Source organism: Apus apus, chromosome 4 (genome assembly GCF_020740795.1).
Source record: "Apus apus isolate bApuApu2 chromosome 4, bApuApu2.pri.cur, whole genome shotgun sequence".
In the NCBI taxonomy this organism is placed as follows: Eukaryota; Metazoa; Chordata; class Aves; order Apodiformes; family Apodidae; genus Apus; species Apus apus.
The window spans coordinates 61,052,226-61,079,692 of NC_067285.1; the positions used below are offsets into that span (position 1 = coordinate 61,052,226).

The 27,467-nt window shown below is 45.1% G+C and overlaps 1 protein-coding gene across 1 annotated transcript in view; it reads left to right on the forward strand.

Annotated features, from left to right (window-relative positions):
• Positions 1–8,088: 8,088 nt before the first annotated feature.
• Positions 8,089–27,467, forward strand: part of ELOVL6 (ELOVL fatty acid elongase 6) — a 79,163-nt gene continuing 59,784 nt past the window's right edge. The window contains exon 1 of the mRNA XM_051619023.1: positions 8,089–8,395. Coding sequence (XP_051474983.1) covers positions 8,307–8,395 — 89 coding nt within the window. The 5' untranslated portion in view covers positions 8,089–8,306. The remainder of the gene's footprint in view (positions 8,396–27,467) is intronic.

The window sequence follows — 27,467 nt, forward strand, 5'->3', positions numbered from 1 at the left end:
TCAAGCATCCTGTTCCTATTAGTGAGAAATTGTTATTGATGTAACCTTGCACTGCTGCAGGCTTAGCCTTGTAGAAGACCTGGCTGTAGCAATACTCATTTCCCAACTTACAGATTGGTAGATAGATGACCACTGAAGCAGTAAAACAAGATAAAAACAAGCATCTGAAACTGAGAAGCAACCTGTTTGGCTCAGGAATATATAAAATGCAAAGAGAATTAACACTTCACATTTTAGCACCCTTGCTGTACTTAAGTGGTCTTCCTTCCCCTGCCTATCCTGTAGCCCCTGGGCCAAGAACACTGTTCCAAGAGTTGACCACTGCAACCCACTGGCTCACTTGGGCCCTCTGAGTGTGTGCAAGGAGCCATCCCAACCCCAGCTCCACCACTAGCCACCCACATGACCCAGACCTGACCCTTCAGGGAGCCAATGCAATTCACCTCAGAAGCTATTTGCTTCCTTTTTTTTAGGTGACTTGCCCACTGACTCTAGTTAGCTGAATCAGCTGGTGGGAGGTGTCAGGGGTGGAGAAGCAAGGGGAGTGCACGACCAACAGGAGAGCAGAGAGAAAAAACTCCCCTTCTGTGGCAACCAGGTTGGATCAGCCCTTCCAGTCAGGCAGTCTCAGCCCGCTAGTGTAGCAATCCGTTGGAGTGCAGGGAGCAGGATGACCTGATATTTTGGAACACTCCCTAAATAACATTCATTCTCCAAATGATCGGTAGCCTCCAGAATTGTCATTCCTGTGGCTTTTCTGTTGGAACACAAATAGCTTGTGGCATACAAGTCATGGTCATGTACCCAACTGCACATGTCTGCTTCCAAGGGTAGGTGGGCTATGGTATCCACAGAGCACATCCCTGCGTAGGGCAGACAGGACATGGGATATAGGGTCACATCTGCTGGAGGCCAGGAAGAATATTGGAAAACATCTTAAATGGCAATACCAGGCACCCATCTCTGGAAATGCACTGAGACTGATGTGTCTTATGTTAGGAGTCCTTAGCAACGGCACAACATAGCTCCAGCTACACTGATAAAACTCCCTGGGAGATGGGGTACTCCCAGTCTTGAGTAGCAGTGGCAGACCCTACCCACAGACTTCCCCATACCTCTGAAATAGTAACAGCAGATAGAATGTACAGCTGGGGACAAAAGCTTCCCTTTCATCCTACTGACTTCCTACAAAAATCCTGGCAGTTGTATTATCATCTTAATTTGTTCTTATTTCTTCATTTATTAAATCTAATGCTAGCATAGAACACTTTTTATGCCCACAAAAAAAGCACTTCTGAGGCTAAAAAATACCTGTGAGGTTCAGAAAATGTTCGAAGATGTGTTTAAAAATTAAAGGCAGCCTTTTAAACACAAAGTCTCTGTGCAACTGTGCAAATACTTTTCTGTACAACTTTTTTACTCTGAAGTGCATGCAACTCTAATTTTTATAGACTATTTTTGCACAGATTCCAGATGGCACAGAGCAAGTGACTTTGCTATGTCAAGCTAAAGATTTTAGAGAAGGTGACTATGAAGATTTACTCAGCTTTTGTACCCACTTCATCACTGCCTGTGGGATTAGTCCAACTGATGGAGCGAAAGAGCAAGAGAAAAGCCCAGCAATCATTTCCATTTTCAGTTTTGAAGAATCAGCCTAGACATCAGTTTGGTAGGGTTGGGGTGGTTTTTATTTGTAAATCCCTAAAATAGAATAAAATCAATATTTTTATGGTTAAATGTAACATTGTTACATGGAAGAGCGAGACCTTGTTTTTTCCCTTTCTAATCAGTAAGCCTTTGTGCATACCTGTATGACCTCGTCAGCACCAGGGGGATTATGCAGCATAACTGATGACTGAGTCCTGTCCATTTTAATAATCCCTGCATGGGATTTCTGTAGCACATTCACGTTTGATTTAATAACAGTGGTAAGTAATGGTAATCCTAACTGTAATAACTGAGCAATAATTAACAGGAATTAATCCTGTTACTGCCTTCCTACTGAAGGAGCCTAAGTGATGGCTTTCACCTTCGAAGGGACCACCACATATCGTCCCTCCTTGAGGTCAGCAGGACCTTCCAGGGCCACTGAAAGATACAGCAATAAACCCTGTAGCAGAATAATTAACTGTATGTACTGCAAGCTGTGGCAGTTGGGATAGAGCCTATGAGCCATTTGGTAATACTACTGTTGCATTATCTGGGTTTCTTATAAGGAAGGGAGTTGTTCAAGAGAGATAGCAGTATCAGTTGTGCTGGCTCTGGAAGCAGCTAAAGCTGCACAGAGCACAAGCAGGTGAAGGGTCCAGGCCTGCTTGATGACACTTTCCTATTTGCAGTTGGCAGGCAAGCTCCATTCTAGAGGCTGAAACTGTGAAGAGAAAAACCCAACCACAAGATTTTCAGGGTGATGAGTGTTTTGTTCTCTGGTCACTTCTTCTGTGTCTGTCAGCTTTTTGCTTTCTTTCCAAGGTGATGAAATATACATAAGCAGGCTTTCAAGAAACCCGAAGTATAAAAAAGTACAGAAAGTTAAGATTGAAATGCACACACTTGTCCTTATCTTTGTACCTCTCCACTCATCACCCAAAACACACAACCTCACCCATAAACAGACATCTGTAATAACAGCACTAATTACTTGAAGCACTGCTACCTGCTTCTGTGCCTCTTCTGTAGTACAACATAAAATTAAATCAATCTTTAGAACATAATTGCACAGATCCCATTATTTCAACTGCCTTTCCAGTTTTTAACCTAATTCCATTAAAAAGTAATATGTAGGAATGTCAAGAAAATACATGGATTGATATCAAACACCTTAGAAGTTGGTTCCTGTTCCAACCTCTACTCTAGATTTTTAGCATGACCTCAGCATTCAAATGTAAGAGGTTCAGAGTAGGCCTTCAGCTCCAAAGTGGCATGCCCATATTTGTAATTGTTCCCTTTTACTTCTCCATCTTGCCTTCTTCCCTTAGAAAACAAATTATCTTTGTTGACCTCTTAGCAATGAAAGGGAATTTGCTTTCTCTAGAATTACTGATATGATCCAAGCCAAGGTTGTTGGGAAGGAAGTATGCTGCTGGTATAGTTCTCTCCCTGGCTTGTAGGGATGAAACACTCCACAGGTCTACAGATGTACTGGCAGAAAATGTAGGGAAAAAAATGTGTCTTTTGCCAATGAATGAATACCATCTGGGATACGCTCAGAACTGCCCCTAGAGTACACAAAGATGGGAAATTCAAATTCTGTGATTTATATGGAAAGGGCTATAATGAGGGAGGTCTTGCTGTTGGATTGCATTTTATGCACAAGATTTTATGTGCTTTGAAACCACAGAGATTTTCCACTTTGTGCCACAACCCATTGCCTAGAGCTTCACCATTATTTGAAAAATGCTTCTGCTTCTTTTGGCTGTGAAGAAAATACTGAGAGGGGCTGAAAAGGCGAACCATGTGAAGACCAAGATATGATGACTCCACTTACAACGACAGTGATGTTTATTTCAACCTGAGCTAACCACGAGGGCTGCATGCTGGAGCTGCTGCCTGTCCCTGTGTTGCACTCTGCAGCTTGCTCTTGCCCATTGTATATTCTGTTGTAACTGGATGAGCTGCATTAAAAATATTGCAGTGGAGCTTAGATCTGGGTGGTTTCAGAGCACACGGGTGATTTTGAAGGGCATGATCAAGCTGAAATGCTTGGGTACTGTAGCACAATGGAATGGGAGTACATTGAAACATGGGTTATTTTACAGACCTGACAGATGACTTCATAATTCTGCTTTAAATTCAGTTACAACATTTTACTTCTGATTAGTGCTTACCATTGTTTTATTATGAGCTGACACTTCATGAGAACAGAATAATAGAATCATAGAATGGGTTGGGCTGGAAGGGACTTCTAAAAGTCATCTAATCCAATCCCGTGCAGTAAGCAGGAACATCCTCAACTAGATCAGGTTGCACAGAGTCCCATCAAGCCTCATCTTTAATGTTTCCAGTGCAATTAGTTCATAGTGTTTGCTTAGGCTTACAATGTCATCCACCCAAACAGCTTCCCAGCTGCCTGTGGTTAAGTCCAGGCATGATGCAGTGGCACAGACTAACTTGATTTGCAGGCCTGACTTGCCAGGTAGACTTGGACTGCCCATAAACATCTTTTGGCCATTTTTTATTTATTCCCTGGCACTTGATGAAAACTTTATTTTTATTAGGACCAGTGAGGACCCACTAGTAGTCCTAGGGAGGTCCCTAATTAATTCTTGATACCAACTCCCATTATCTCATCCAAGGACACCAACTAATCATTTCTAGGTTATGGAGTATATAGGAGAACCCAGTTTTCCATAGCTTCCATTATTTGTTTGTTGCTTGCTTCCAAGTATGGCAAAATCACAGATTAAATCCTTTAATGTATTAATTGATACTGCTGGGAAAATAGCTTTCGAGCAAGCAGGGCTCCTTCAAGTTTTTGTTTTAGTGACTGATGCTATGTTTAAATCACAATGTCAACTCTTATTGCCACTTACTATACCTTATGTTTATTTGTCAGCAATATAGCATCTCATTTCCCAGCAGCTACTGAGAGTTTGGTTGAGATTTAGCTATACATCAGTACAACAAATGATTCAAAATTACTCCATACAGCAATAGAAGCCTAATGGCTTTTGCAATGAATTAACACTGTGACAGGGAGGAAAAAGTATTTGTTTAGTAACAGAAATGATAATTGTAAGGTTCCCAACCTGATTAGACAGCTCTTTGTAAATCCGGAAAGAACTTGCTTGTATTACTTACCCAACAAAGGGTCTTGGGTAAAATGAAAATTACATTAACATCTATCTGGTATGAAATGCAGTGTTAATATGCTACATCTTTTATTCAGCCTTAGGAGACATAATAAATAAAGGGAATAAAAAGTAAGGCTCAATAACTGCCAACTTACTGAACAAGATGAGCAACCCAAAACCCAACAACAACAACAAACCAAAAAGGTATGCACAAGAATGTGTGCAGAGGGAGTAAGGTTGTATTCTCTGTCTCTCTAAACCGTATCATTCTCCTCACATCCCTTCTCCTGAAAGGTATTTACAACTTTCACTTCCAGGTCCTGCTTTTATGTGAGAACTAATTCAATTACGTAAAAAATTGTGACATAAAAGTTATTTCCCCTTAAATTAGACTATATATTTTTGTTTACTATTCTTGACTGCAGTTGACATAAGCAGCTAGAAATAGGGCTTGCAAACTCCCCCAGGTCAAGAAGATTTTATATGTTCTTCCATTGTCCACGGAGATAATCTAAGGGACCCCAACCTCTGGTATTAACTTGCAGATAGTCAAGTGCTAAGAGGGAATTTTCATGTAGCTCCCATGAGACCGGGACATGAAGGGAAGGATTCATTGCAGATTGTTTAACCTATGTAGAGGTTCTGTGAGCTATAGAAAACCTGGAGAAGTCCCTGGTGAGCTTTTAAGACTCATAGGAATCCCAGTAGGGTTTAGCATTTCAAGGCTGTTACTGTATTTCCTGAATCTTACAGACGATTTTCAAGCTTTGCTGGGACTTAACTTCTATGTGATGCCTTGTGTGCTCAGCACTCCTGAGTGAGAGCCAAACACCCCACTGATACTTTGTTAGTCTGGAGGGCAGCAGAGCTCCCAGAGTAGATAGTTCCAGACAGAAAGCCTGACAATAGTCAATCTCATCTGAAGTCCCATGGCCATCCTAACCCTAAAAGAGCCCTTGCCATAGCATTTTATAACCTTCAGCTTCATCCTGTGCACCTCACCAGCTCTGGCACTGACTTCCGGATGCTGCCAGTGTAAGTGACCAGGTTTCAAACCTGCTGGCTAATCTGCCACTTCAGCATTTCTAAAGTTCACCCATGCATTCTGGAAACCTCACACTCAGGATACTTCTGAACAACTGTTTTCTGGGAGAAAGAAATCCACAGACCATAAAGGTCAACCCACCAGATACTCATGAAATAATCAGATGGGATAAACCATCAAGTCACTAAAGTTTCTAATCCAAAATAGCCCGGAGTTGCAGAAAAATGGTTATTGATTTTTTTTTTTTTCCTCAAAAATTAGATTTTCTGGTAGCTATCTCTCTGTAACAACTCCACTTCAAAACAGAAAAAAATATTCTGTCACTCATAGAAGTAAATGTCCAAAATACATAAATATTCTCTCAAAACTGGTGCCCAGATTTCTATGTTTGTTTCCTAGTCATTTTCAACCAAAGAGAGTTGACATACTCATTTGTTTCTCGAATGAGTTTCTCCTCATCTCTGTACTAAAGATATTGTTCAGGTGATGAGCAGTATCACAGGAAGTAAGTGGAACAAGAGGGCACTACCAGGAGATATTTCAGCTGGAGGTGGCACACCCATGTACAAACCTCCAGGAAGCGTGTCTGGCACAGGAGCAGAGGATGCAGGCTGATAATCTGCTGTGGAGCACTTATCCTCCAACAGGATAGCAAGGAGCAGCCCCCCATGGCTCAGACCCCAAGCATTGCAGCAGCAAGGAGACCTTCACCCCGTGCTTCATCCAGCCACACAATGTCATCTGTGACTGCACTGGAGATTTCTCCATCGGTTTTCCCCCATCTGTCTTTGGGTCCTCATCTACTGAAACTGCCTGCTGGTGGAGATTTGGAAGACTAACACGTACCTGTAGAGACAGATATTTTGGAGCAGGGGTACAAATAGAGCCATCTTTGCCCAAACACCACTCCACCAGCCAGTTCATTGGCTTTGGAAAACTGATGAGAAGCCATTCTGAAAAAACCCTGCAGCTCTCTGAGCTTCTCCATCTGGAAGGCAAGGCTAGGATTGTTTCTCTTCCCCTTTGTCTTGTCTATACAGGTAGTAGTCTCCTCGAGAAGAGGACTATGGAACCTTGATCTGTTGAGGGCCTCCAGGTACAATAGTAATAAGTAATTATTTAGCACTGCCTTGCAGTTTCAGTGTGAGCAGCATGATGTGTGGTGTTTTGCTTAAAACCCTCAGTCAGATGTCAATGTGAGAAATTCGGTCCTCACAGCAAAACAAGGAAAGTTGTAATTCTCAGGAAAAAAGAAGAGAAAAGCTGAAAAACATGACTCTGAAGAGCAGGATAGTTAAAATGCAAGCAGGAACATCAGACTGGTTAGCTGCTGATAACCCATAACTTGAGAGGTCTCTTTTTTTCCTGTGTGCTTGGTTTTAATGACATTTAAACACTTCTGTGTCAATGAGAAACAAAGTCCACGAGAGTCAAGAACATGCAGACCTGTGTCAGGTCTGCTCATTTATGTCTGCCTTTCTTGTCATGAAAGTTATTCTCCTTCTGCCTTCAGACTGCAAGCTCAGAGGGGGCTAGAACTGCTATTTTAGCTCAGCTTGTATTGTAAAGCACATCCAGGGTGCTGCCGGAGTCAAGAGGAACTCAGCTGGAGATATCAGCACGTGGCAGGTGGGACTGGAAGGCAAAATTAAGGATACAGAAACACCTGGGGCCCTAGCTGTGAGACGAGCTAAGCAGGCGATAGTTACTCTAGGGGTCTCTGCCTCATGGTCCACAAGCCCCATCCTCATGATGACATCCAAAAGTGTGCCTGTGCACCGTGGAGACGCCGGGGCTGCCTGGCGCAGGACGGTGTCTCCCGCATGGAGATGCTCAGCTCTAGCACCCGAGGCCTGGCCGGGCAGTGGGGGCACAGGGTCCACGCACGGGAGTGGGGTGTGTGTGGGCAGTCACAGCAGGCGCATATTTAACTTAAACGAAAAGTGCGTGGAGGGTTTTTGGGGGTGTGCGTGCGTCTGCTTTTCTCGCTAAACCTCAGCTTGCGCTTATTTTCCGGGTGGCCGGGGAAGGGCGCGCAGGGCGCTGCGGTAGAAATCCAACGCAGGGCTGGAGGCTTCCCGTTTTTGTAGTTATTTCTGAGGGCCCGCGCAGGGCTTCCTCCGCGCCATCCCGCCGCACAGCCCCGCTGTGGAGCGCCCCGAGGTGTGCGGGGGGCGGCGGCGGGGGAAGGCGGGGAGCGGGTGTCCCGGCCGGCGGCGGCGGGCGGGCACTAAGACCGCGCCGCCCCCGGGCGCTGCGCGGCGGCCGCAGAAGAGGAGGAGACCGGCGGGCCCGAGAGGAGAGGCGCGGAGGGGAGCGGAGCTATGCTAAACCCGGGGTACCGCTGAGGCGGCGCGGGCCAGGCCAGAGGCGGGGGCTCCCCGGCGGCGGGCGCGCAGGGGCCCGGTTCCCGAGGCGGCGGCAGGCAGTGTTTCGGCGCGGGGAGCGGCTCCGCAGCCACCGGGCCAATGAACATGTCAGTGTTGACTTTGCAGGAATACGAATTCGAGAAGCAGTTCAACGAGCATGCGGCCATCCAGTGGATGCAGGAGAACTGGTGAGTGCCGCCCCCGGGCTCCGCCGCTCGCCGGGTTCGGCAGGGAGCGCTGAGCCCATCCGGGTGCGCGCTGTCTGCGCCTGGCGCTGTCTCGGCTCTGCGCCGCCGTGCGCGGCCACACGGGCGCTGCTACCTGCGCGCCCGGGCGGGCCCCCCCGCCGGCTTACGCCGAGCAGAGGCATCCCGCCGGCCGTGCGGCGTGGGCCCCGAGCCCCAGCGCCGTCCCTCCCGACCTGCCCCGCTCGGCCCGGCGGCGCAGAGCCGCACACGTGCCCCGGCATCGCCCTAGGCCTCCCCTGCCTCCATCCCTGCCCGTCCCTCCCCCTCCCCGGGCAGCACGCCGGGCAAAACAAGTTGCCCGGAGCAACGTGGAGCCCCTTTTCCCCCCTGCTCCCTTCTCCTGTCTCCTAATAAAACTTCATTTGCAGCCATGCGGCTATTAACTTTCACGGCATGTGCGTGCGGCTTGGGGTGCCGGGGCGAGCCGAGCCGCGGCAGGACCCGCCGTGCCGAGGGGCTGCGCAGAGACCCAGCGGGGCTTCCCCGGCCGCAGCGAGACGGAGTCTCCCGGACAAGCACGCAGCTGTGCCCACCGAAGGGGAGCGCTGTGCCGGCAGCCTGCATCCCCGAGACATCCCCGGGGCATCCCCGGGCCTAGGCCGGTAGCGCGGAGGCAGCGGTGCAGGAAGCACCCCAGCTGCCGCTGCCCCTCCCGCAGGGTACCCCCGTGTGCCCTCGGGGCCGCAGCCCCCCTCTCCATTACGCTGGCCCACATCATCCTCCCGGTCCTCGTCCTAGCTTATCTGCCTACACGGGCCTCGTGTTCATACCTCGCCTGTCCTCACTTTCACCTTTCTGCTGCATCGTCCCCAGCCACTCTTGCCTGGTGCCTAGTCTTGCCCTTTCTGCTGCTCCTGTTGTTTTTGTCCCCAGCTTGCCTCTGACTTCCCCGCTGCCCGTGTGCGCTCCCTCAGCGGTGCTCTCTGCCCTCTCAGGCCCCCTCATCTCTGTATCTCCTGAGTGAGGACCTTCCCCATGCCACCTTCACGTGACAATGGCAGTGCAGTACTGTCTCTCGGTCCAAGCTTTGGTGCCTACATTTTCAAGGCAGAATGGTCCCAGCTTGTAGGTGAATCTTAGCCAGGGACTTGCTAAATTCCTCCAGTGACTCAGCTGGGGACTTCTAAGGGCAGTGCAACTAAAATTGCCGTTGAAGTGTGTGTATATCTCCCTGTGTTCTCCTGCAGGTGAGCTCATTGGCTCTTGAGGGGTGCCTAGTGTCACTCCTGTTTCAGGAGAAAGGAGACGACGTAGGTATTCTTGGGCTGGGAGAGTTGGACGCTTCCCATTTTGTCCATGTTCCAGAAGAAAACTGGCATCAGAATAGGACAAGCTGGTAAAACCAGAGGGAGGGGGTGATATCCGACTATATATAATGGCCAAATAACCCAGGAGAGATACAGTTTAGATTCAAGAACATGACTAGGAACCAGGACTCCTGTGTCGTCTTCTTGGCTATCCTGTGCATCAATGACATAACCTTGGGAACATTACATAACCTCTTCTAGGCCCCTGTTTCCCAAACAGGGGAAGACTGGTGGGGTGGGAGATAATAATGCTGAAATGGCCTCATGGGTCACTTTGACTGAGGTAATGTTCGCTGAGTGTCTTGAAGATGTCAGGTACTATATAAATGCTAAGCAGTGTTATTAAATCTCCCTGGCAGCCTCATGTGCTGCAGAGGTCACCAGCTGGGACTCCCGTAACACCAGGCTCCCAGTTCCCAGGTTCAGAGGAAGAGACCGTCAGTTTTACGCTGCTGCTGTACAGCTAAAGAGACATGATGATCTGTGCACTCATGCTTTTTGGTCTCATTTCACTATCTCTAAGGGAACTGATGAATTAATACCTTTGATTCACATGAAAGTGAAGGAGGAGAGCGATCTGCTTGTCACCTGGGAGTGTTTCTGGAAACGAAACAGAGCTGTGTGTGCTGAGGTCTCTGTCGTGGCAGGCTTTTCCTGAAAATGCTGCTGAAGGCTTCCAAGTTCCAGGTTAAATTTTGTGTTTTTTATCGTTAGGAAATGCACTTGTTTAATGAAGCAGGCCCTGTTCTAGTACCTGAATTTAGCAGTGGAGCTTAAACTACAGCACCTGAGGGCCATACAATAAGGCTTTTCTACTTCATATTGGGATGACGTGACAGGTTTGCTTACACAGACATCAGTGGCAGTATGTGGATTCCTGACTTTGTAGGTGTAGCCTTAATGTACACATCATTAACCTAAGAGCATCCTCAGATGAAGTGGTTTAGTAGATTGTAAGGATAAATGTGGCTCTTCATTTCTTGGGCAGGAAAATGGACGAAGTGGACTTTGTTCAGGAAATGCTTTGGCAGGATTTTATACTGTAATCACCATTTAAATTAAGGTGCAATACCGTACTATTAAAATGCCTAACATGGCGTTAAACAAATCCCATAGCTGTGGCATGTATTATTTTATTTCCATCTCAGAAGTTCTTCTTGATACCTTATAATGAGAAAACAAAACAACACAAAAAGGCTGTAGGGTTTTAGGGAGGATGAAGTGGCTCTAAGCAGTTGACACTGTCTTTTGGATTTTGAGGGGAGTCTTTGGAGTCTGACTAGGTCACATATGAGGACAAAGCTCAGTTTGAGGCAGGAGATGAATCCCTTAACATACCCTCTGGGTTCTGAGCTGGTTAAAGCACTGACAAGCCCTTTCATGCTGGAAAAGCTTGAACACAAATCCTAGGGGTAGCAGAATACCCCTAGGGACTAGTATAGCTGGTTGGGATGGATCCCGGTGCAAGGAATTAAGTGGCCAGTTCTGTTCAGCAAAGGCTCACACTTCCTTTGCCTCTGTCCACTGAGCCTGCTTGAAGTTCCATCACTCCCTGAGGCAAGTACATGTCCTCTGCAGTGACTCATCACTGGTATGCAGGCTTTTCTTCAGTATCCTAGGGCTTGTTTCCTCAGTCCCCTGTGCTCCTGGAAATCTTCCCTGTAAGTCTGGTATGAATGGAGCCCGTCTGACAGCAGTGAACGAGGTTCTTCCTTGTTCCTTCATTTTAATGCTCTGGCTTTAGAGGCTCCCATCCTGCACTGTGCGTTGTGCTGTGACCTCTTTAAAGCCTGGGCCTAGCTTAGCCTGTAAAGCTTAGCTCTGTAAAGAGACTCCTCTTTTGACACAGAGGAAATATGAGTAGTCTGTTCCTTGATACAAGCAGATGGGTTTGATGCCTCTTTGAATGCATGGTTTTCTGTGTGTGTGTGTGTGCCCTTATGGTGTAGCTCCCAGACTACCTGGTTCTCCTGGAAGGAGGCATGAGTGACAAAGAGAACTTGCAGGCTGCAGAGGCAGACCTGCAACCTGCTGGTCTCTGAGGGCGAGAGCCAACAACTAATTGTCTTCCCTAAAAAACGATGGCAGGTTTTGAGGAGGGTAAAGAAGTAACAGGTTCATTTATTCCCATGAAACTCCTTATGCTTTCTGTTGTGGGAAAGCTGTTGTTGATCTACATTTATGTATAGTGCCATCAGGTAGGTATCATTTGATACAAGATACAGTATCACTTTAGTCTATCATGCTTGGACCATGGGAGGCTTGATTTCTGTAAGACCATGATTAGGTGTTTATTAAAATAGTTACTTAAAATTATTCTCAAATTCAACTTTCCCAGCACCTCCTTCCATACCTCTTGAAAGAGGGAAGAGGGATGAAGTAAATAATCTGCAGAGGATTTCTTTTTTCCTTAAGCTGCTGCATGAGAATGCAGCTCTAGTCCTTTATTTCTTGTGAATAAATACATCCCTGTATTTGCAGAAAATTCACGGCAGTCAGACATAGCACAGGGCTGAGATCCCAGTTCCCAGCTGCAGCCAGGGAGGCAGCAAAGCCAGCCGGTGCTTAGGAAAGCACAAGTGACAGGAATGCACGGTGGGAGTGGTGACCGCCGGGTCCTTCTCCATCGTGCTGCAGCGCGCCAGGTTCGGGCATCAGCACGAAGTGACAGTTGTTCCTGTTATAATTGTCTGGCCAATAATAATTATCTTCAGATGTCTGCTGACGAGGGGCTCGCCAATGGGGAGGCAGGAGGCCTGTGCTGACTGCGCCGAGATTATCTGGGCGACATGACGTCACGCCGGGGCTTGCCTAAAATCGCGGAAACTTTTCCTCCGCTGCTCCGCCGGCTGCTGCAGAGCTCCGGCCATCCCTCCCCCGAGCACCGCCACCCTCCTGCCGGCTGCTGCCCTCGCTAGCCTTCCGGGCTTTTTCCTCACCGGTTTTTCTCCCTGAAAAGCCAAGGTTTAACCCTTGGCAGCCGGCAGCACGCTCGCAGGTAATAGCGGGAGTGGAGGAGGATGAGCAGGATGAAAGCGGAGCTGGTTTTTCCCCAAAGATGCTGTGGGGTTTTGCTGCAGAAAGTGCCCGTGTTCATTAATGAGCTTTCAGTAAGGAATGAAGCACTGCATAAGGGCAGCTGGGCATTGTTTGTTTTTAAAGGTCTCTGACAACTCAGACTCTGCTCTGAAATCAACTTTGTGAATGTTAGATGAGTGTAAATATTTGAGTATTTGAAAAAAAAAAAAAATCTTGGTGCAGGAAGTTATTTTTAACCTCTTGTTACCCAAAATGTTTATGTGATGAGAGACAGAAAGTGCAGCCAGTGCAGAGATAAATTTATCCTTTGGTGTGGTTCTCTTTCCAGTTTAAACTGGAGGTGGATGTGGGGGAGCAGAGGGTCAGCTAATTTGGATTTGAAAATTAACTTGCCCTTTAATAATTCACACAAGCACCATCATCCTAGACAGGTTTGTTTCCTAAATGCCGAACAAGCTTTCCTCGTCCACTTAAGCTACTCTCACCTCATTCAGAAATCAAAAGTGAGAGGCCGTGTGCATACCTCTCCAGGTATACGTGTGTGGCAGCCAAAATCTGATGTAAACTAATTTATTTATTTTTTTCCCCTTGAGCTCTTGCTGAATGCCAGTGAGGGATGTCAAGGAGATGCTGCAGTCACCCTGTCCTTTCTGCTGTGGCGAGGACTCAAAGGGAAGACGTACAAGTTGCTCTTTGTCACAGAGACTTTGAGCAAAAGCCAGTCAGCCCAAGAATTTAGCCTACCTTCCCATTTAACCTCCCAGAGGAGTTTTTTGCTGCTGTCCTGTGCAAACTGGCCCTGAAGCTGATAGGGTCACCAGTGCACAGCAGCTTTCGTCCTCCAGAAACTGGAAGATACCCACTCCTTTGCCTTTTCTCCATCCCGCAGGCTTTTCTGAGTAGAAAGCGGATGTATTGAAGGATCATAGAGCTTTGAATCCTTGAAAATGCAAGGATGGAGTCTATGGGGAATAACAGTACATGTCCTTTCAGAATTCAGGTATTTCCTGACTGTCTCTGTGCTTTTTTATTTAAAAAAAAAAAAAAAAGTGGCACAAAAATGTCATCCTGAAAATAAATGCTTTGGTGTCTTCGGATTCAAGCTACATAGGCATTGGCCTTTTGCTTACCCTTCTCCCCGGAGTATGAACATGTCTCTCATCATGTTGCTTCATTAATTTTTAAGCCTCTGAGAGTGAAGACATCTCTTCTACTTTGTGAAACACTATGTGCTTGTGGGAATAACAAACATGTAAGAATGGAGCAAGAAGTAGTCTAGGAGCTTATGATCATTTTCAGAAGCAAATATGGACATTCAGGAGCATTTTGGTTTGAGATGAGATATAAAACACTGGATTATTTTGGCCCTTTTGAAAAAGTAGCTCATATCTTCAACTAGCCCTACATTGTGAAAGTTTTTGTGCAAGCACAGGCTGTTTAGCAAGTGGTGGTATGAATCCCTGAAGTCGTCGGGGCTTTTTGTGCAGATAGGCAAAAGAGCAATGGGAAGAAACTGATTTCCCCTGGGTTTGGGGTGCAGAGAGCTCAGCTGCGTCCTTCTTCTGTGTGCCCTCGTGCTGTTTGATCACAGGAAGTTTTTCTCCAAAGACAGTATTTTCACCTCTGTGGCTATTTTTGCTATCTTGTAGATACAGGCACCCATGCAGAGACAGACAGACCTTTGTCCTTCACTGGTTAAATCCGTGCAAAGTTGGTGGGAGGAGGCATCCTGTGTGCTGGTCCAACTTTCTAGTCTGCCAAGCTATCACTTCACAAGGATGTGGTATTAGGGCTGCTGTTGGGGCAGCATGAGATGTACAGCCTTTCTGTTACATGGTAGCATCTCTGCTTGATCAATCCTGATAAAAGAGCAGCCTGAAATCAACTTCCACAGGCTCTTCTGCACGCTGGGCGATGGCAGCCTGAGTGCAAAGCGTATCTTTGGCCAAGGTCGTTGTCCCACGTTGAGAAGACAGCAGTTTATGTGACAGCGTGTGAGTTCCTGTAGGCTGTTTTGCTGTCAGACTGCACATGCTTCTGGACTCTCCTAGGTACAGCAGTGACATTCCTTACCAAAGTGCCAATTTTTAATCATTCCTTGACTACAAGTTGCTGTTATTTAGGTTGTTACATTTTTCCTCCTGCTAGTTTTTCTGAGGCAGACACTATGTATGTGTGTCCCTTACAACCTAGAAATCTTTCAAAAATGTCTTATTTAAAAGTAGCGAATAAAATTTATATGGGGACAGTTTCCATACTCTCTTCCTCCCTCAAATGGGCACAGTCTGGTTGTCCGTATTTTGCTAAGAGAAGTGGTGTAGACAGGCTACAATAATGTATTAGATCCTGGTCTTTTCATGAGCTCTGTGCTGGTATATGTTGCCTTTTACTGCAGCTCCGGGTAAGCAGATCATTGCATGTAACTTGTTGCATGATTAGGGGTCTCAGTTCCTCCATTTTATGCAGTACCTAACATAACTGGCCCTTTCCTGGGCCTCCCTGTAAAAAAATCACAGTAATCACATTGATGTCCAGTATATCTACTGCTCCTTAAAAAAGTCAAGTGTGGTCACATTCCTGTTGGTCTCAGCAGAGAAAGGTCTGGCCAAGTATTTAGCTGTCAAATTTATGCAGTGTTTGCAGGCAGTGTCTTCTCCATGGCCGTCTAAAGTGGTCCTGGGAATAAAAGGATGATTTGTACTTTTTTCTTCCTCTATGTCATTGCACAGTCTCTACCTCTTGCTGAAGAGTGTATTCCAGACCCTTATCAGCTGACTTTGATCTGCTGACTCTTAGCAATAAGTATAAGATAAAAGGCAAAAAAACTTCTAAAGGAAAGGCTGCAGCATTTCTGTCTTTATGACTGTGTTAGCACTGGCAGGCTGGTGCTCTTGGTGTTTTGGAGGTTCAGGGACCTGGGACAGACTGATGTGAAATGTAGAGACTCTTCTCTGCAAAGGTTTGTCAGTACACAGCTGGAGGCATTGGAGGGTACAGAACTGGGGATTCTTTTTGCTTCTAGGGGAAACTTTTCTTAATGTTTATGGAGTTTTCCACAGCTTTGAGAATTATTTTGTAGTACAGGGGTCTCTATGACTGCACAAGGCAAGATGACGTAAAACACTTCTTGGAAAGCTCAAGAGAAAGGTTAGATGCTCCTTCTTTTAATGGAAGTGGCAAAGGTTAAAACATTATTATTTGAAAATGTAAATTAGAATCAGCTAAAATGTAAGGTAAACTTTTCACTGACTCATACTGTATTAACGTGTGAGCTATTTGTGTAAATTTGTTACCTGTGTGCTGCTTTTTTTTCTTGCCAACTCCACTTGAGTCTTGTTGCAGGCCGGAGCAGAAGAATTTTACATTTACTGTCTACACAGCACCTAGTACAGTAGCACCCCATCCCTGACCAGAGTGTCCTAGAACTGCTGCTACTACAAGCTATGCTGTTCCAGTTGGTGTCAGCCTCACATCCCCTGGGGCTGGGTTTTCTGGGGGCAGCTGGTGCAGCCCAGTGGGGTGCTCTGTAGGGACACCCAGGTTGGTATTATGCAAGCCAGCAGCATAATGGAAAACAGTGGGGCTGTGATTGCACCCAGTCTGACTTAAGGAGAAGATTCTATAATTTCATGTGCTAGGTTTGCCCAAGTAGTTACTGTTTTCAGATCCAAAGAAGCAACAGTACCTGCTGTTGCCTTTCACTGTGTGTCTTGTAGTATGTCCTCCATTGCAAACCTTCACTTGCAAGTCTTGTTGACTTCTGTGAGGACATCTTACTCTTTTATTGCCTTGAGTTTTACTTACAGACTTGGAGCAAGGTGGAAGGACTCCAAAAAGAATTATTACCTCGATTTAACTAGAGAAGGGACCCAGATTCAACTGAGCAGACATGCCATTAAATGATGAAATGATGGGCAGATCTTGCATCTGTTGGGTAGTCTTTGATCTGCTGTGGGAAGAGCTGGTATTCAGAGTGATGAAGAAGAGGGAGTGATGCAGGTCAGCAGTTTACCTCATGCCAGGGAAACTGGGGCTTTACAGAGTACTTGTAGTGGCTTATGCACTGCATGGCATGTGGGGGAATGATGATCAATAATATATCTCTGGGGACGTGGGGAGCCTGACTTCAAACATAGTGCATCCACAGCCACCTTTTCCAAGTCAGACATCGGTCAGTCAGGTGCAGTTCTTAGGAAAGTGCCTGAGTCCTACGATTTCAATGGAAATCGGGATCCCATGTCTCTCTGAAAATGGCTTTTTTTGCCTGAGTTCCTCAGCTGTAAAATGGGGAACAATTCCTTTCTGGGGCTATTAAAAGTTATTCTTTTACCATATCACAAAGTTGATCCTGAAGTGCCAAAGCCCATAGGAGTAACCATTCTTAATTGCAAATTTATGGAAGGAGCTAGCCTTCAGATAGTCAAATAAAACTTCAAGTTATTCAACATCTTCTGATGATAGCTTTTAAATAGCATTTTTAAAAATTGTGGGCAGTTAGTTTCATCATATGAAGCCTGCAAACTGAGTGAAAAATTAATTGGATATCATCCATGATTGTGAGCTCCTCAAGATGAAGGCACTGGTGTTGATATCTGTTGGCCTCAGTTACCCCCGGACTTAAGGTCAGTCAAGAGCATCATTAAGGACAAATATCTGCCCTGTAGGTCTTGAGCCATCAGCAGGATAAGAGCAATCCTGGGAGAGTGCCAATTAACATTTTAGGGGGAAAAAACAGTTTGTCTCAGTAAAAACAACAGAATGTTATTGAGGAGTATGATCTTCTGGCTCATAAAATAATCTTACTGACCTTTTTAAAATTTATTTTTATTTTAAGATCCATTAAGCGCTACTTAAGATGACAGTGAAATCCCCTAAGTATAACAACAGTAGGATGCCAAAGTTGTTGCACTGTTCCATTCAGATAGTGAGTTTATTAACAAATCTTTGCAAAGTCTGGCTTTTACCTTTTGTAATTTTCTTTTGCACTTTCTTTGGGAATTTTCTCCCATTGTGCATCTTTTGATAGCAGGTCCTCTATCAGCATTAATGGGAATTTTGTGGTTTCCAACGTAGGAAATCTCCAGGCAGCTGAATGTCCTGGGTTTTCTTCCTTTTTGTTCTCCCGGAGGGGCTGGCTGTCCAAGTCCTTTTCACCATCTTTGCAGGTCACAACCAAGGGAAGCACTGGTCATTAGCAGGAAATTCTGTGGTCTCCTTATATTTAAATTCCTTACTTCTTATTTCTCTGTCCTCCTGTATTTCTTCATCTAGGTCCTCTTGTCTTCATTTGCTACCTTCACTTTTACAAAGGCTTTTGCTCCAATGACACAATAGCTCTGGACCCAATGGCTGCCCTGGCTCATGTTAGACCTCAGGGTCTCATCATCAGGGGAGCTTGCTGGGTCCCCTCTCCTGGGCATGGACGGGGACCTGGCCTTTGTATGGAGGTATCTCCCTGCTCATGGGCAACTGACCTAAACTCAGCAAAACCCACTGGTGATTCATTGTGTTTCCTAGGTAAAAGCTGAAGCTGTGAGGATGTGCTAAGTGGAACTGCTGATAAGAGTGCACAGCATTGATTGCAGATGACTGATGAAATAGGTTGTTTAACGGGCAGAAGTGTTTTGAGATGTAAAATGTTATTTTCACATTATTTTGTGAGGGCATTGCCCTGTTACATGTTTTTCGTAAGATGTGGCTGTTCTGCAATGTCTGACACAAAGTACTGACCTAGTTCAACTTTTGATCTGGCCTGGTCACTTCTCTGTGCTTAAATACCCTTTTTTGATCACATGCCTGATAAAGAAAATACTATTTTTGGTACCAGCTATGCCAGAACTGTCTGGCAGTGACATTCCCTCTTGCAATAGCTCTGTGTACACAGACCATCAATTTATTTTGTTAAATCATTATTTGTTATTTGAAAACTGTAAATACTGTGGAGTTTAATCCATTATTTTAAAACCTTACTTGGATTGACAATTCATGTTTAAAATGCCTACCAGTCCTACATACTGCAGTATTTCTGGGGATCTGGCACTAGGTGAGTTTCCCCCTCTGCAAGGTACTGCCTGTGGGTGCTGTGAAAAATTGTCTTGCCCTAACAGCTTGTGGGTTTGGTTTATGACTAGTAGTACCCCAGGCAGACAAATCTCGTTCTTATTTTTTTAAAGGTATAGATAAATTATTGCTTGGACTATGAGAGCCGTATCTGTGCAGCTACATTGCCACTGTCTCTGTGACCCAGTGCAGTGTGTTGCATCTCTCCCAGTGTAGGGAGGTTGGCTCCCAACAGCCAAACACTATGGGTAAAAATAATGTTACAGCACTGAAAGGAATCCTCAGTTAATGTGTCCTTTGTTCACCGACTTGTAATATCACATCTGAATTATTTTTTTTTTTTTAACAATTTCCCATAAGATTTCCAGCTTTTTCCAAGAGCTCCCCTTCTACATCAGTGCTTACATCATGGACAGAATTCAGGGTTTAGTTTGAAAGATAGCATCAACTCCAGGTCTTCCTATTGAAACACTTAGAGCCAGATAGTCACACGTTATTGTACCCAGGATGCTCACATTTTGAAAACCTGACCCTAGATGTTCTCGAGAGGTGGTTCTTGTTTAATAGTACCCCTGTACAAAGATGGTAGTCGGAGTGCATGCCTTCCCATATTCCTCCTTTTGATCCTGCCTGGGAGGTTTGCATGTCCAGGATCCTGATACTTGGTGATTACAGTTTCTGTTAGCATTCACTCATTCAGTCCTTTGAGAAGCCTGTAGGCACTGGTGATGGGATTTGTCTGACCACACATAGATGCCTGCTACATAAGGTGTCTGAGTCATCTCATCTCATCCTGAAATAGGGAGCTGCAACAGATAAGTTGCATCCTAAAACTACTCTATTCCCTGCACCGAATATAGAGAGATTCCCGGGAGCTATTTGGACCATAGTTATTTCTAACCATCCTTTTTTCTTTCTGCCCTCACCATGCATTTTCTTCTTTTTCATGATATCTCGTTGATTTTTCCTTTTTATCACCTTCCTCTCTCCGTCTTTCATTTTCTGTGTATCTTTCTTCCACTTAGAAACAGTCAAGCTGACAGTGTGGGTGGCTGGGAAAACCCTGTATAACAATCTGTGCAGTGGGAAGCAGCTGCTATGTGTTTGGGTGCTGGGCTGATGGAGCTGGACAGCACAGGCCTGGCCCTGGGCTTTCTCCAGATGACCAGAAGTCCTGCATTGGGGTAGTCCTGCTGCCATCTTCTTATGGAGGCTGTTGGTCCTTGATTTCTGGAACAGGTCAACAACAAAAGCAGTACTTGCTTATAGCTTTCCTCAGCCCCCATCATATCCTGGTATAAAAGGGGCCTCTCTTTTGAAAGCTCCTTTATAGTAATTACCTAGAAAAATCCTAAATGAAGTATACACTAAAACTTCCATTGGCTTCAATGTAAGATTTTAGTTCCTAAACTTGAATGTGTTGGCTAAATATAATGTAGCATGTGGTATGTAGTAATGTTGTGACAATTCGTGTATTTTTAAATGGTCATTACTGTAAATAGAATAATTGGAAAAGATGCTGGAATAATATGAAAAGAGATGTGTCTACATTTAGGAAAAAATATACACTGGGCTGATAATACAGGAAATCCAGAGATTAGGGAGAAATTGTAAATACAAGAGCTACCACAGCTTTTTGCTGTGTGGTGAATGAGCAGAACTTTCCTTCCTGTGCTTTCTGTAGTAGCATGCCCTTGATCAAGAAGAAAAATGGGCAGGATAACAAAAAAGGACCTGATAGCTTTTGTCATGTATTGGCGTTAAAGCTGGGAATGCAGATTTTGGCCTCAGTCTTTCCAAATGCTCTTCTTGCCTTAGCTGTCCCCATGTCTTCAGCTGTTGTGATGTTGTGGAGCATCTCTAAATAAATGCTTGTGGCTTCATGGTAGGCATGCGAAGTACATAAGATCCTGAAGGTTTGGTTTATCCCTGTAAGCATGGTGAATAGTTTTGAATTGCATCAATTAAAATGGCATAAACAATTGAGAGAGGCTCTTGATGGACCACAGGGATCTTGCCTGCATTTTTATGATTATATTCCAGCATTTTGCCTTCATAGGCCATGTCTGGATTACCTTAGTTACAATCCATATTTGTTGCTGGCAGAGAGTAGGCCCCTTTCCATTACACTAGGTCATGTTGTATCTGTTTACAGGGAACATGAAAATAGCTATTTGTTAAAATAGCTGTATATCTTGAAAGAGGGACACTTGTGTTAATTGTATTACTATGGAGAGTTACAGTATTTTGGTATCTTTTTGCCCTTTGCTAAGGGAAAATACCACAGTCACATTCTCAGCGAGTTAGAAGCTATGATGTCAGAAAGCTCTGTAATGTGACATTTGTAACTACAGGAGGGATGCCTTGAAAGTGATATGTCTGCACAACTACTGGAGCTGCTCTAAGAGCTGCCCCAAACCATTGCAACTGGAGGTCTTGCCATGTTAGGATCATCAGTTCTGCTGATTGTCAGCTGAGGTCTCTCTGCTGAGCTTCTAAGTCCTTTATGACATTAAAAGAAATCAAGGCTCTAATTCCTCATGTTTTTGAGAGCTTTCCATTGCACATACAGTAAACCAGGGCACATCAAATGTGCATTTAGTTCTGTTGCACGTTTTCCCAGGCTGCTGAATGAAACTCTGCCCCTTGAAAGTCAGCCAGCCTGTGGGGCAGCAGGACAGCCTCCCTGTCACTCAGGTTGCTCAAGGGACTGATGTCAGGGTGGATATCCTTGGGTTTGCTGGCGCTGGAGTAGCTTCTCAGGGCTGTTCTTTTGCCCCGTGCCATGCAGATGCAGCCACCCTTGCAGTGAGAACTGGCCACCCATGCCAGGGCTGCCTGTCATGGCTTCTTCTGGGGCTGTGACCTCTTGTGGTGGAGCAGAAAGGACTGATGGACACAGCAGATCATCAAACTGCTCTAGCTGCCTTTCCCAGAGGCTGCCCATGTGCACTTCCTGAAAGCAGTCATGGAGACAGCACATTGTGGAGATTGTGTCCTTTGGTATTTAGTACCCATGACAGCATGTGTGCTGAGGTACTCGTGGCTTGTGTGCCTGAATGTTGCATCCATGTCATCTGAGCAGTTTCCTTCTAGCTGCGTGAGCAGGGACAAACACTCTGAAGTTGTGACTTAGGTGAACATCCCTCTCTCTGTGCAGTCTGCTGTGGTAATGCCCTCAGGTCTGGTTCCCAGACTATCCTGCTCAACCTGTTTCATTCAAAGTGTATAAGGCACTTGTCTGGAGAACTACAAACTTTCAAGGACTTTCGCTATTAAAGTTGCCATATGGGATTCATCCAAGTCAGTGGGAGACATGTCTGCAACTTTGGTGGGAAGAGAATGTAATTTTTTATGTGTGAGTACATGAGGTGGCTCTAGCATTAGCTGTAGCTTTGATTCAGATATAGGAGTGCTGCTGGAGCTGGAATAAGCTGCCATCCCACTGGTTTCCTGCAGGAGTACTGATGAAGAGGATGTAAATGCAGGATGCGGCTATGGAGTAAAGGGTAATACGTGGAGGCTCACTGGAAGGTATGAAGATTAAAGTGGAAGAGCTTGTTTCCCAGAGATTGGCTTATGTGCAGTACACCCTGTGCAAGTGCTCCTCTTCCAGAATAAAACTCCCCATTTCCAGTGTTGAACCAGTTAATGCAAGCAGGGGCTTAGGCTGCCTTCTGCCATGCTCTGGGATAGTGGCCGTATGCTGGAGAAAGTCTTAACAGAGCAGAAAGGGGAAAGAAGGCCCAGTTCCAGTCAGGGTGTGTTAACTCACAGGAGACATTTTGAAGGCTATGGATATATGTTAAGGAGGTATTAAATAGTACTTGCTTTGTAAGTATCATTTACCAAAAGCAAGTATCCTCTTCAGGGCACCAGGCATATAAGAATATGAGTTAATTAGAGTCTGCATTTTTGAAGTGGCAAAAAAACAGGATTTAGATCAGAAAAACTGCAAGCTAAGCTTGGTGGTCACTTGAAATCCAGTGACTTCTGTAGAACTTCTTGGCCTTGTACCTTGCTTTTTCTTCCCACTCATGGCTTTCTGCAGCTACACACATGGAACAAAATGTAGTTGTGGTGTGTGACCTGAGAGAAGAGGGGTTCAGACCTGCCAACCCATGGCTGCTGGCAGAGGGGCTGGTCCCCCCGCTGTTGGGGACACATTGCAATGGCACTCTGAGGCACTAAGTCACTTGTTTTGCACAGAAAAGCAGGCTGGCAGGAGAATGAGCCAAACCACAGTGTTAATTTGTACACAGGCGCAGTGGAGCAGGTCTTAGCCTACAAAGTGACTGGGCTAATGCTGGAAACCTTCCGCCTCGATCATGACATCTGATCCAGCAGCATGGCCAGCTTCCCCTGCTTTACCCAATTTCTACTCTCTCTGTCTTTCTAAACATGGCACAGATTTTTTTTTTTTCCTTTCTCAGACTTCAGGTGGGGGGAGTGATGAAAAGAATCGACAGCAAAGCATTCCCAAAACAGTATGACAATGCAGAGACCCCCATTGCAATAGGGAAAGGGAGGCCCTGACCCAGTGTGATGTGTTGGCCAGTCTCTCAGTGCTGTGACTTTATCTGCAGCATGAATAGCCTCATGGTGCATTCAGAAATGCTCGCCGGACTAACATACTGCTTGCATTTGCTGACTCACTCTTGCACTGCCTTTTTCAGAGGTGTTGATTTTTATCACTGTTACTAGGACTGTGCCCCCAGACACTGTATAATCAGTGTGTTTGTGTTTGGCTCCTGTGGCAGTGGGAGGTATCTACATTTGGATACAAATGTTAATATAGTTCACCTGCAAGTGAGTAATAGCAACAAAATGCAGGGGCCTGAACCTGCTCTGTGTGGGAGGGGGGGCTGTGAGTGACTGCTTTTGGGGCAGGGTTGGCCCAGCATCACTGCCTGGGACTTCATACCACCAGCGGCATTTGGTCTTACTGTCTGCTCAGGTCCTGCCCCCCAGTGCTATTTTGACTGATTTAAATTCAGCCTCATGCTTCCACCTGTAGGAAAGACCGACACAGGCAGCCTATGTTTGAAAGTGCTTTTCCAGGAGGCATGTGAGTGATCAAAGGCCCTGCATACCACCTCTCCCAGGGCTTAATCTGTCTCCTGCTTTCTGGGTGAGCTGCATTAGCCCTGCACCCTTGCAGCCTTGCTTGCTTCCTTGCTTTGGTCTTCCACCCAGAGCCATTAAGCATCCGTCTCTTGCTGCTTCAAAGGATCTCAGTTCTTGATGTGCAATGCTCATGTAGTTCTGGCAGTATGGCTCATTTTCTGCATGTCTTCCCAAATGCCAGTGGTACCCTGATCTTAAATGACACTTGTAAAATCTTTGAGGATCCGGGTTAGTATGCAAGGACACCTATGTCCCCAGATTTTTTCCCTTTACAGTGCAGACTCCTAAATTCTGTTTATGGATATCCCAGGTGGCTGTGACTTATCTTGTCTTCTCAGTCTCTTGTGAGCAGGTCACCCTTTATTTTTCTTGTCCAGCTTGCTTAGGGCTAGTTTGTGGCCATCTATTAAGTTGCCATCACTTAACACTTTTTTTTCTCCTTTTAATCAGATGATATCCAACGTTTTCCCAGCAATTCTAATGCAAAGAATGACATTGCATGGGCAATTACCAGGGAACTAATTAGTAGACAACTCCTTCCCTCATGATTTGAAGAGCATTACATATGCATTCCCAGGAGAACATACCACACAGCATCACCTTGCAGCAGTATTGCTGCAAATGAGCTGTGCTGTTTCCCTCCATCCCTTTTCCTGCTCACCAATTTTGTGGCAGACTGGGAGCAGACAGACAACATCACCAAGCAGAATCCAGCACTGGCAGCGCCTTCCAAACCTTCCCTGCATTAAAAATATGGCCCCTGTGTGCCATTTCTGCACAGCACCCATCTGAGTGCTTAGGTACAGTAGCTTTGCTTTAAGGAACTTCAACCTGGAAAGGGCTGTCTTTTTGGTTCTTTTTAGGCACTGTTGCTTTTTTTTTTTTTTTTTTTTTTTCAGGTTAAAGAGTATTTATGGCCTTTCTTATTGCAGGTTTCAGTTTTCTGGTTTCAGTGAGATCAGTGTCTAGGTTTGAAAATATTCTCAGTTTTGATTGTGACTTTTGTAAGTCCTGGAGGGCATTAAACATGCAGCTTCTCTGGTGTCTTCTGCTGTTAGCTGTTTCTTCATAGTGGAAATGACTGCCTAATTATTGAACCAGGCTTTGAAAGCCCTCTAGGCATTTCAGTGGCAAGGCTAAGGACTTGTGACCAGCTTTACTCACTTTTGGATTTACATTTTTGTCAATAATTCTAAATACATATTGGACCAAATACATATGCAAATAATATCAGGAGGGTGTGTGCTTGTACTGTCCCCACTTATTTCTGTTGATTCTCCAAAGCAGTGCCTTTCACCTTGGACCCGTGCACTGAAGACTAAATGATGAGCAGAGCTGCTGTTTTATATTACATTAGTCAGTCCTCTCTATCCCAGCTTCCTCTGAATTTGTGTTGTATTTACCGGCAAAGAGCATCTGGCATCACCTATTTGTAAATAATACATACTCTGTTGAGATCTGCTCTGATGAAATAAATCTTTATTTCTGTCACCTAAGGTGAACAATAAGCTTTTTCTTCAGCATGGCTCTCTGTCACAGGACAGGGTGAGCAGTGGTACTGGAGAAGCTGAACTCTCCTCCACCTCCAAACTGCAGCACCTGCTCCCACTAACATTTTTATGTCCCCCTTGTGCAGCTGCATGATGAATTTCTGGGATTAATAGCTGCTTCAGTGAGGAGTTTAAAATGGAAATGAGGACTTTGCTACCCAACTTTCAAATCCCCTCTTTTAGAAAGTCAAGGAGGAGGCTGCTCCCACCCTGGTTGGCCCCCAGACTGCTGGCTCTACAGTTTTGTGCCAGATCCCTTGCCTCAAAGCTGGCACTGGGCTTTTTGTTTAAGATAGGAAAGAGATTTGTACCTCTGGAGGATACTTTTGGCTATAGGTAGAGTCAAGGAAATATCAATATGTTATTTATATGGATAGTTAGGCCAGATTTTCCAGATGCTTGTTTTACAAGCATGTTAAGACATCTTAGAGCATTCAGAGGTCATTAAGTGTAAGTTGTTAAGTTAATATTAATGACTTTAATAGATCTTTAGCATTCATGTTTAATCCAGTACTACATATTGGCCTGCATGGTATGTTGATACTTTTTAAAGCTTCAGACTTGGCCGCTCTCTGAAAGAGTACTGGTATTTCCCAGGTACTTGGGTGAATTTTTTTGCTGCTGCTGTTAACCAGTGTAGATGTCAGCTCTGCATTTGGGCTAAAATTTAAAACTATCTGCAGAAGAGAGCCTGGTGCTGTAGTTTTAAGCAGCACCACTAGCTGACTTTGAGAAAGGTGCCTCTGTGTGCCTTCTAGGCAGAGGCATTGTGTGGAAGGCTGGTGGAGAGAGAGCAAAACAGATTTGAGTTGGTTCAAATGAGGCATAAAACATTGTACCAGCCAAAGAGGTCTGAGAAGCTGCTGAACAGACCATACAACCTTGTTCACTGAAATGAAGCCTAGCTTTGGCTGTGTCCAGCCTGCTTCAGGTTTCTGGGGAGGAACATCCTGCTGGTTACAGTAGAGCAGAAGTAGTATCAGTCACTACTTTTTTCTGTGTTGTTTGAACATCTTTTCCTCTGGCATAAAGGTGCTTCTCTAGCAATTAAATTTTAAGTTTCAGAGTTTCTGGACTATATTAACGTGTAAACTGCCCTTTGCTAGCTGGCAATTTCTATCCTGATTTGCAGTGATTAAAACTTAATCTAGCTAGGATTTGGTAGTACTCCAGGATTCAGGCATTTTGATCTTGTAAGTCAGGTTTTAAACTAAATGCACGTTAGAAATACATCTGCTTTATTTAAATAGTAGAATCATCCGTAAAGTAAAGATTATTCACAATTTCATGGTTTATTCAATTGCAGGTGTATCACTGCAGCTGAACAATCAGAGAGCATCTTCCAATCAACTGCTTATCACTTTGGAGAAATACTTTTGTAGTTTGTATCGGAAACATGGACAGAAGTAGCTTTTATGTCTCTACCTGTGGCAGCTATGTTTTTGCTGCTGTGTTTCAGCAAGCAATCCCAGCCCTGCTGTGCTCTGCTGAGGCAAAGCTTCCACTAATGCCATAGGACAAGTTTTCTTCTTTACCATGAGCAGCTGTAAAAGAATGCTGACTTAGAAAGAGAAGAGAGTCAAAGCCGTAGAAAGGCTTGATTCTCTTCCAGAGATAATCCTTATGTGATTTTCCTAAATATTTTGTCAGGTTTTTCTGACTGTTGTGTTCTTAAGTGTACATTGGCTCTAAATGCCTTCTGACTTTCCCTGGATTGGCTTTCATTGTCTACTAACTTGAGGTACTGTGTGCAAATCCTGGGATTTACTTATTTGACTGATTTATGAGTAAATGCCTCTCAGTCTGTGTTTAAAGCTGCTTGAGTCTAAAGAGGTGCTGATGTGGATACCTCACAGATGTACTGCAGTCATATTACAGGTACTTGCACAGGTTTTGTTTGTTAACCCTTCCCCAACTATGACAAAATAG